An 11,009-nucleotide genomic window follows, 5' to 3' on the forward strand; every position below is an offset into this window, starting at 1 on the left:
CCGCTCACAAAGCATCCAACTAAGCCCATGAGCATCCAACCCTAAAATTACTTATTGGGTTGACCTAAGTTGATGCCACTAAAATCTAACTCCACCTTAAATGCCTCCAAAAGCTAAGAAAATGGCTCAAGAATACCAAATGGAGTTGTTTAAAATAACTTCCTCGTCTCGAGGGGGTTTGTGACAAGGAAGAGAACCTCTTGAAACTTCAAGATTTTCCCACAAGTTTTGGTAGTCATAGATCCGATCTTAGACCCAAACTTTCTAGAGCTAATTTACTAGATCAAGAATGCAATAAGTTCCAACAAATAGATTGCTTACCGACTATGTTTATAATCACCAAATTCTACTTTTTTTAGGTGATCGTTGATTGTTTATGTAGTCACGGAAGATAACACTTTTCTCGGTTCTTCTTCGTCTTCGTTTTTAGGCAGATCACGGCAGCTGCGTGGGAGCTTCGGCGAGACGTCAAGTGACAGCATGAGGGTTGTTGAGCTGAAGAGGAGCCGAATCGTTTCCTATTTTTGGTATTTTCTTTTTATTTTGAATATATATATATATATATTCTCAAATTATCCTCCTTATTTTGGACATTTCCGATTAAAAATTGAATAGTTTGATTGAAAATTACAAAATTACATTTTTACCCTTCTTTCAACCCAAATTTCTTTGAAGTGTAGATTATAAAAGCAAGAGAACATAAATATATCATTTTTCGTACTTATATGAATCACACACATACACGAAGACTCACAAGTGGAAAACATCAAATTTAATTAATCATATATCATAGTAATCATTCTTTATCGAACACGTTTCATCATTTGTACGATGACCAGAAATATACTGGCATCTTTTTTATAAAAACATCTACATCAGTTACAGATAATCACATATGCATTTTTAAAATTCATGGCCAGCATAAATACAAGAATCATATCATGTTATCAAACAATTCATCCAACTAAGCCTATAACATTCCAACCATAAGATTAGTTATAGAATCTCAATCCCAATTAAATTATATTTTTGTATTAGGATAAATTTAATTAGATTTTTTAACACTCGTAATATATTTTACAAGTTTTAATTAATTAAAATTAAAAAATGATTAAATACCAATTTAAGCTAAATATTAATTTGGATGAAAATATTATTAATTATAATCACACATAATTATAGGGTTGAGTATAAATCAATACAGCCTTCTTTCTAAACTTCCCCATTTGTCCCTAATTGAACTTGATTTCCGACGTCGTTTCTCTCTATTTTCCTCTGTTTAGAAAATCTCCAAAGTAAATTACCGAAAAGTCCCTCCATGTCCTCGAGAGTCCTCCCTTGCGTCTCAGGAAACACAACGTAGAAAAACACCCAAGAAATCGCTGCAATCCCGGCGTACAGAAAAAACGCCCCACCAATCGTAATCGCGTTGGACAGGGACAAAAACGTCATTGTCACTACCCCACTTGTCATTCTGTTCACTATCACTCCTATACTCGCCCCTTGGGCGCGTAGCTTCAACGGGAAAATCTCCGAGCTGTAAACCCACGCGATGGGCCCCATTCCGATGGAGAAAAACGCCATGTCGGACAACACTGTGGCAATACACAGCCCAACTGCCCACGTGAGTCTCACGTGATCATGGTGTTGAATTATCGTGAGCCCCATTCCCAGCAGCAGGAGCGATATTATCTTCCCAGCGACGCTGCTGAGGAGCAACGGCCGCCGTCCTACACGGTCGAGGAGAAAAGTAGCGACTAAGATAAAGACGGTTTTGGTGAATCCAACGGCCACCGTCGCGAGTAGCTTTTCTCTGTCGGATTTGATTCCAGCCTTCTCGAAGATGGTGGGGCTGTAGAGAACGACGGAGTCCACGCCGGATGCTTGCTGGAAGAAGTGGAGTCCAACGGCGGCTATTATAATGTGGCGGACGGAGGGCGTCGGGTGGAGGAAGAGGTCTTTCCAAACGTCCTTGCCGTGGCTGCTCCGCTTTGGGACTTGGACGACGTCGTCGGTGCAGGTGATGGGTATCCCGGCGGCTTCCTTGATGTCGGCGAGTCTCTGTTGAGCCTCTTCAACGGAATCAGAGGTTTTGTCGAGGACTTTTTTGGCTTCTCCAACTTGGCCTTGCATTACTAGCCAACGTGGCGATTCCGGCATCATTAAAACGACTACGGCTAGAAATACCGAGGGGAATACGCCGATTCCGAGCATGAATCGCCATCCGAGATGAAGTGGAAGCTTTGCGAAAGCGAAATTCGAGATGTATCCCAAAAGTAATCCGAAATTTATGAACACCTGACCGTAATTAAGAAAATTAAGACTTAGGTGGTAATTTATGAAATTTGATTTAAGATATAAAATTAGCTATTTAATATATTTTATATAGTTGTAATCCGCTACCAACCTCGGGAAATGAGGTGAGGAAGCCGCGAGAGGAGGCGGGAGAGACTTCGGCAGTGTAGACGGGAGAGATCATGAGGGCGTAGCCGACGCCAAGGCCGGCGATGAAACGGCCGAACATGAGGAAGGCGTAGTTGGTGGCGAAGCCCATGAGAATGGCACCGAGGAAGAAGATGATACCGGCGAGGACCATGGTGTAGCGGCGGCCGATCCAGTCGGATGTTCTGCCGGCGGCGGCGGCGCCGATGAGGGAGTAGAGGTTGATGACGCCGGTCATAACTTCCTGCTGGACGTAGGAGATTCCAAAGTCTCGTTTGATAAAAATTGCAGCTCCACTCATTACACCAACGTCTGTTGAGAAAAACCCCAAATTAAAATCATGAAAAAAAGAAGAAAATTAAATAAAGTAAATTCTAACCGTAGCCGAGTAAAATGGAAGCCATGGAAGCCAAAATTGCACACATGAAAGCATATTTGTTTCTTTTGGGCTTCTTGGGAATTGCTGAAGAAGCTTCATCTATGTGGTATCCCATATTGAGAATTGAATAATGCTTTCGAGTTGGGAGCGTCTCTTATATAGACAACCAGAGTAGCATACCATAATTTCATAAAAAGATGTTCATTTAATTTGTAGGAATTAGATAAAAATAAATAAATAAATAACCAGGAGACCATGTAAAAAACCTTTTCGAAATATTTAATTTTTAAAATTTATATTAATATTAAAATCGAAATTTTTTGAGTTCAAGGTCATAATTATATTTTTGTTTAGCGAGTATTATTTTATTATTAAAATTTTGAAATTATATTAGACGGAGAAGGACAATGAAATCGGCGCCACACTTTATTGTATGGTCCAGGTTTTCAATCACCTTCTCTATACTTTTATCTTTTGACTAAAAGTGATATTAACTTTGATGCGTAAATGTAATATTTTTATTCGAAGTAAAAGAAAATATAATTTAAAGTTAAAACTATGCTTAAAAGGAAACTAATTATCTTTATTGAAAGATAACTACGACTTTTATAAAGCTTTACAAAACAGAATAACAAACAAACAGAATAAAATAAATAAATCAACTCCGACAAATGAGCTATTTGAAAGCAAATAGAAAGCTACCGTCTATTAATTAGCTATAACGTTGCAGACCAAGTCAGAAACTCCAACAAATTCCTCCCCGTAAATTGAAGTATATGGAATGAAACAACATTAGTTTACTCAAGTTTTTGAACTCCAAGCATGCCTCTAAATTTTACAAATTGATCTAGCTTAATTGGTTTAGTCATTATGTCTGCCACTTGATCTTCAGTTTCGCAAAACACTAACCTTACCGTCTCATTAATTGACAAATTACTCAAGTAACGATACCTGACATCAATATGTTTTGTCCTTCGATGCATAACTGGGTTCTTAGACAATTTGATTGCTGAACTACTGTCACACATGATATCTATGCACTCGCTGCTTAGAACACCTAGCTCCTTCAGAATTCCCTTAAGCCAAACACCATGACATGCACTTGCAGTGGCAGCTACATATTCAGCTTCTGTAGATGATAGTGTAACAATTTCCTGCTTCCTTGAACTCCAGCATATTGCTGCTCCATTTAGAAAGAAAACATAGCTTGAAGTGCTCTTCCAGTCATCAATATCTCACGCATAATGATTGTCTGTGTATCCCAAAAGATTTACATCCTTACTCCATTTGTAGTGAACTCTAACATCTAACCGTGTCTTTTAAATATCTCAGTGCCCTTTTAGAATTTAGCATATGTTCTTTGGATCAGCCATATAATGAGAAATCAAGCAAACCACAAACATTAAGTCGAGACGAGTTACCGTAAGGTACATTAAGCATCCTACTAGTTGTTTGTATAATGTTGCATCGACACTTTTGTTGCCTGACTTTGACAAGAAGGTGCCAGGGATTATCGGATTCGTTACAGCATTACAATTCGACATATTGAATTTTTCCAATACTTCCTTAGCATACTTCTTTTGGCACAAATGAATTCCTCCTTCGTTTTGATAAACTTTAACTCAAAGGAAGAATTTCATTTTCCCTAAGTTTGTCATCTCAAACTTCTGTTGACTTGATAACTTCAAACATTTGCACATATTCTCATCATCTCCTGTGTAAATCAAATCATCAACGTACAGGCAAACCAACAACAATTTTCTTCCAATTCTCTTCAAGATCATAATTACTTTTTTCATATCATTCCTTCTTCAAATAGCTCTCGATTTTGCTGAATCAAGCCCTCGGTGCTTGTTTCAGGCCGTAGAGAGCTTTCCTCAGTCGATAAACCTTGTTCTCTTCTCCCTTTTTGACAAAACCTTCAGGCTAATCAACATATACCTCCTCGTTTAATTCACCGTATAGAAAAGCACTTTTGACATCAAGTTGATAGATGCACCATCCACGTTGAGCTGCTACTGCCACCAGAATTCTGATTGTATTCCATCGAGCTACTGGTGCATAAACTTCATTGTAATCTACTCCTGCCTTCTGCGAGTATCCCTTAGCGACGAGTCTCGCTTTGCATTTGTCTACTTTGCCTTCTTCATTCAGTTTCGTCTTAAAGACCTACTTGACACCGATTTTCTTTGTTTGATACGGCAATGTCACAAGCTCCCATGCCTGATTTCTTTCAATAGCTTGAATTTCAAGCTTCATACCCTCCTGCTACTTCTTTTCCTTTATGCTTCTTCAAAGTTCACAAGATCATCATTGGAGATGTGAAAAGAAAACCCCTCCTCGACTTCTTCTTCTTCAAATAGGTGTTCACCTGTTTCATAATCGCGCATCCAAACGGGCTCTCTCCTTTGTCTTGTTTGTTGTGGCAACTCTGGGGAAGATTCATCCATTTCTTGGATTTCTTCTAACTGTTAGGCTTGGAGCCTGATACTTATTTATAGCTTGGTCAACGGTTATATCCGGTAAAGCTATATTTAGTACAGCTATATATAGTAAAGCTATATATGGTAAAGCTATATCCGGTAAAGCTATATATGGTAAATAGTTATATATAGTAGATGGCTAAATCTGGTAAAGCTATATATAGTAAACTATACCATATATATATCTGGGTCCGGTAGAGCTTTGAAGAGGTACTTTTCTATTCTCTGTACTCTCTCTTGTTGTACATACCTGAAGTCATCAATACAAAAAAAAAATCCTTTTAGCCAGAGTTCTCCTTGCAACTTTTCTCTATCCTTTTCTTTGTGTTTATCTAGATCGAGCGTGTGTGTTGTTGTGCGATCCTAACAACTGGTATCAGAGCTAACGACTGATATCGATCCTAACAACTGGTATCAGAGCCAAGCGGTGTCAGAGCCAGGCGGAAGTCAGAGCCAGGCGGAAGTCAGAGCAAGGCGGAAGTCAGAGCAAGGCGAAATTCACCACGATCTGTGAAGATGGAAAGTTCAAAGATTGGAATTGAGAAGTTCGATGGATCCGATTTCGGTTTCTGGAAAATGCAGATTGAAGATTATCTGTACCAGAAAGATCTTCACGAACCTCTGTTGGGGGTGAAGCCGGATACCATGACCACGGAACAGTGGAAGCTCAAGGATCGACAAGCCTTGGGGCTGATCCGGTTGACGCTATCCAAAAACGTGGCGTTCAACATTATCAGGGAGAAGACAACGTCAGGTCTGTTAAAGACGCTGTCGAATATGTACGAAAAATCGTTGGCTATGAACAAGGTGTATTTGATGCAGAGATTGTTATGAGTCCTTGTGAGAACTTCGTTACGAGCTAATAGAAACGAGTTAGCTTCACAAAGACTGTTAGAGAATTGAAGAAAAGTACCGGAGGGGGCTCCGTCGGCCGGAAGCATTGCTGAAACCCCGAAGGAGGGGGATACCTCGGCCAGAAGCGTTGCTGAAGCCCCAGAGGGGGTTGCGTCGTCCGGAAGCGTCGCTGAAGCTCCAGAGGGAGTTGCGTCGTCTGGAAGCGTCGTTGAAGCTCCAGAAGGGGTTGCGTCGTCCGGAAGCGTCGCTGAAGCTCCAGGAGCGGTTGCATCGGCCGGAAGTGTCGCTGAAACTCTAGGAGCGGTTGCGTCGTCCGGAAGCGTCGCTGAAGCTCCAGAGGGAGTTGCGTCGCTGGAAGCGTCGCTGAAGCTCCAGAGGGGGTTGCGTCGCCGGAAGCGTCGCTGAAGCTCTAAAGGGGATTGCGTCGCCCGGAAGCGTCGCTGAAGCTCCAGAGGGGGTTGCGTCGCCTGGAAGCGTCGCTGAAGCTCTAGAGGGGGTTGCGTCGCTGGAAGCGTCGCTGAAACTCCAGAGGGGGTTGCATCGCCCGGAAGCGTCCCTGAAGCTCCAGAGGGGATTGCGTCGCCCGGAAGCGTCGCTGAAACTCCAGAGGGGGTTGCGTCACCCGGAAGCGTCGCTGAAGCTCCAGAGGGGGTTGCATCGCCTGGAAGCTTTGCTGAAGCTCTAGAGGGGGTTGCGTCGCTGAAGCTCCAGAGGGGGTTGCATCGCCTGGAAGCTTTGCTGAAGCTCTAGAGGGGGTTGCGTCGCTGAAGCTCCAGAGGGGGTTGCGTCGCCTGGAAGCGTCGCTGAAGCTTCAGAGGGGGTTGCGTCGTCCGGAAGCGTCGCTGAAGCTCCAGAGGGGGTTGCGTCGCCCGGAAGCGTCCCTGAAGCTCCAGAGGGGATTGCGTCGCCCGGAAGCGTCGCTGAAACTCCAGAGGGGGTTGCGTCGCCCAGAAGCGTCGCTGAAGCTCCAAAGGGGGTTGCGTCGTCCGGAAGCATCGCTGAAGCTCTAGAGGGGGTTGCGTCGTCCGGAAGCGTCGCTGAAGCTCTAGAGGGGGTTGCGTCGCCGGAAGCGTCGCTGAAGCTTTAGAGGGGGTTGCGTCGGCCGGAAGCGTCGCTGAAACTCCAGAGGATGTTGCATGAGTTGGAAGACTCTTGCTGAAACACCAGAGGTGAAGCAAGTGAGAGTTGATGTTGAGTTGCTCAAAGATTCACAGAGTGATGTTGTAGCAGATACTCATGAAACTCCTGAGACTCTTGCTGAGAAACCATAGGTGAAGCAAGTGGGAGTTGATGTTGAGTTGCTCAAAGATTCACAGAGTGATGTTGTAGCGGATACTCAAGAAACTCCTGAGACCCTTGCTGAAACACCAAAGGTGAAGCAAGTGGGAGTTGATGTTGAGTTGCTCAAAGATTCACAGAGTGATGTTGTAGCGGATACTCAAGAAACTCCTGAGACCCTTGCTGAAACACCAGAGGTGAAGCAAGTGGGAGTTGATGTTGAGTTGCTCAAAGATTCACAGAGTGATGTTGTAGCGGATACTCATGAAACTCTTGAGACTCTTGCTGAGAAACCAGAGGTGAAGCAAGTGGGAGTTGAGGTTGAGTTGCTCAAAGATTCACAGAGTGAAGTTGTAGCGGACACTCAAGAAACTCCTGAGACTCTTGCTGAGAAACCAGAGGTGAAGCAAGTGGGAGTTGAGGTTGAGTTGCTGAAAGATTCACATAGTGATGTTGTAGCAGATACTCAAGAAACTTCTGAGACTCATGCTGTTGGCGAGGAACTCGGTCTATCATTTAAAACACAGAAGGCGATACCATTTCACTCGGAGGTTAGTTGAAGTTGGTGTTGTGTTTTGAGAAGATAGAGGGTGCAAAGAATCCAGCAAACATGTTGACAAAATGTGTTGATGTTGGAATATTGAGGTTGTGCAAAACCTCAATTGGTATGGTGCAGTGAAGATGCTCATGGTCGTTTGAGAGTGAAATTCTTGGTTGACTAGATCAGTCTCCAAGTGGGAGAATTGTTAGGCTATGGAGCCTGATACTTATTTATAGCTTGGTCAACGGTTATATCCGGTAAAGCTATATTTATTACAGCTATATATAGTAAAGCTATATATGGTAAAGCTATATCCGGTAAAGCTATATATGGTAAATAGTTATATATAGTAGATGGCTAAATCTGGTAAAGCTATATATAGTAAACTATACCATATATATATCTGGGTCCGGTAGAGCTTTGAAGAGGTACTTTTCTATTCTCTGTACTCTCTCTTGTTGTACATACCTGAAGTCATCAATACAAAAAAAAAAATCTTTTTAGCCAGAGTTCTCCTTGAAACTTTTCTCTATCCTTTTCTTTGTGTTCATCTAGATCGAGCGTGTGTGTTGTTGTGCGATCCTAACAACTGGTATCAGAGCTAACGACTGATATCGATCCTAACACTAACTTATCATTTGCTTCTTCATTTGAATCTTCTTCTCCATCAGTCTCTCCTCCTTCCGATTCTTTTGCAGCAATATTATCATCATCTCCCCAAGCCAACACATCTTGCTCTGCATTTTTTGTACTTGAATTCTAGTCCCATTTTGCACCTTCTTCAAATATGACATCCCTGCTCACAATTATCTTCTTTGTTGTTGGATCATAGAAGTGATAGGCCTTAGATTCATCACTAACTCCAAGCAAGATGCATTTGAGACTTTGATCATCAAGTTTGGTTCTCTTCTGTTAGGGAATATGGACATGTGCAATTGAACCAAATACTCTGAAGTATTCCACATTTGGTTTTATGCCCGACCACTTCTCCTCAAGAACCATGTCCTTGATTGTCTTCGTGCAATTGTGATTCAGAACATGAGCTGTCCATCTAGCTACTTCCATCCACAACTTCTTCGGCATCTCTTTCTCCGATAAAAGACACCGTACCATGTTCATGATGGTCCGGTTTCTACTTTCTTCAACTCTATTTTGCTGGGGAGTGTAAGCAGCTGTTAGTTGTCGCTTGATCCCGTTATCTTTGAAGAACTTGTTGAATTCATTTGACGTAAATTCTCCTCCCCAATCAGTTCTGAGTCCACGTATGGCTGTTTTTGCTTCATTTTCAACGAAATTTTTGAAGTTTTTGAATGTTTCAAAAGCTTCTGATTTATCTGCAAGAAAATAAATCCATGTCTTGCGAGAAAAAATATCTACAAGTACTAGCAAGTACCTTTTACTACCATGGGAGGTTGGAGTAATTGGTCCACAAAGATCTCCATGAATCAATTCCAGTTTGTTTGATGCTCTCCATTTGCTTTTCTTTGGAAATTTTTGTCGTTGTTGCTTCCCAACATTGCAAATTGTTCAAACTTTGACAGCTTCCTTTAATTTGAGTAATTCATCCACCATTTGTAGATAAGCCACAAAATATGTGTCACTCATATAACACTCAATTTCATCCAACCTAGTCCAAAGAGAAGTAGAGTTTCTAAAAATACTCGGTAAGTCACCCCACTTTGAGGTTAGTAATGCATCCACGCACATAACATGATTGAGACATATCCTTTAAAATCGTAACAATGGCCTTGGACTCTTTGCAGTTCCAGGCAGAGTTGGATGTGTGGTACTTCCCCACACAGTTCATGCATGCGCCCATGGACTTGCTAGGTGGGCTCGTATACGTACCCCTAGGCGTAGCTTGGTTGGACACAACGTATTACACGTCACCGGATGCCACAGAAAAGGAAAGACCTGCATGATATCATGGTGAACATAAATACTAAAGGTACACGTCCGTACTAGTATAACATAACAGGAAAGTGTCCCGATGCACATGATATACATGCATGCATGAGGTCCCATGATTTTCATGCATAACATAACATTAATCTCCTTTCCTTTCTCCTCTCATCCATGACATATTTCACATATGCATCATGAATACATGGCAATCACCATATGTTCCATCACATAACTTTACGTAGCAATAAATAATATGACGTACATAGTAATTCATTTCATTTACAACATGGCGTAATGGTTATCACATGCATGCATATCGTAACATCATATGTCATTACATAGAACATATACACATAGCACAAACAACATGGTGCATATAGGGGCCACAACATATACCATCATACTTATTTGATTAGCTTAAGTTGGTGTCACCAATTTATCTTTAATGAAAGTTTGATTTTGTCTTTTGAAATTCAAGTCAACCTAGGTGTGCCCTAGACATCAGTTTCAAGTTTGAACTTTGAAAAACTATTCTCTAATTTACGATGGTTTATGGGTTAGATTTCATGCGAACATGAGTCTTTAAGGGTAATTAGCTACCATTACTGTTTAACATGTGTATCATATTTCACTCTTGATCATAGGCTAATAGCTTGTATCCATTTATTGCCCTTGATCATATGTTATATCGTGTATCCATTTATTGCTATTTTCATTTCATTTGTAATTTATTTGATTCTTTAAATAATTATAAATAGAGAACCTTTACCTCCATTCAGGTGGAGTGGTTTTTGCAAATATTCTCATGATATTAGAGCTCCTTTGGTTTAACAACCCCGATCCTCTTTCTTTATGGATTCCGAATCTTCTTCTCATCTTCTTCCTTTCAACTCTAATTCATATGATCATTGTTAAACTTACTTCCTTCAATTATCTTCTTTGGAAAAGCTAAATTCTCCCTCTACTTGAGAGTGAAGACATGTTAGGCTACGTTGATGGATATCTGGTTTCACCACTTCGCTTTGAAGTAGCAACCTCCTCAACACTCACCACCAAATATTTGGTGTGAAAAACAGCCGATCAATAAATTCTCTGCCTTCTACTCTCCTCTCTCACCAAGGAAGTC

The 11,009-nt window shown here is 41.4% G+C and overlaps 1 protein-coding gene across 1 annotated transcript; it reads right to left on the minus strand.

Annotated features, from left to right (window-relative positions):
• Positions 1–1,129: 1,129 nt before the first annotated feature.
• LOC111437785 (polyol transporter 5-like) lies at positions 1,130–2,982 on the minus strand. Its single transcript, XM_023075853.1, has 3 exons — positions 2,822–2,982; positions 2,408–2,754; positions 1,130–2,298 (listed from the first exon to the last, which is right to left on the minus strand). Exons 1-3 carry the CDS (start codon positions 2,934–2,936, stop codon positions 1,213–1,215), a joined length of 1,548 nt encoding a protein of 515 aa, XP_022931621.1. The 5' UTR covers positions 2,937–2,982; the 3' UTR covers positions 1,130–1,212.
• Positions 2,983–11,009: the final 8,027 nt, after the last annotated feature.

This window comes from Cucurbita moschata, unplaced genomic scaffold (assembly GCF_002738365.1).
Source record: "Cucurbita moschata cultivar Rifu unplaced genomic scaffold, Cmos_1.0 Cmo_Scf00066, whole genome shotgun sequence".
Taxonomy (NCBI): Eukaryota; Viridiplantae; Streptophyta; class Magnoliopsida; order Cucurbitales; family Cucurbitaceae; genus Cucurbita; species Cucurbita moschata.

What these genes read in the sequence shown, in the direction of transcription:
- LOC111437785 (XM_023075853.1), bottom strand. Translation starts at nt 2,936, where the DNA reads ATGGGATACCACATAGATGAAGCTTCTTCAGCAATTCCCAAGAAGCCC. An exon ending in TTCCATTTTACTCGGCTACG is followed by an intron (nt 2,755 to 2,821) that starts GTTAGAATTTAC and finishes TTTTCTCAACAG; the next exon opens with ACGTTGGTGTAATGAGTGGA. An exon ending in TCCTCACCTCATTTCCCGAG is followed by an intron (nt 2,299 to 2,407) that starts GTTGGTAGCGGA and finishes AATTACGGTCAG; the next exon opens with GTGTTCATAAATTTCGGATT.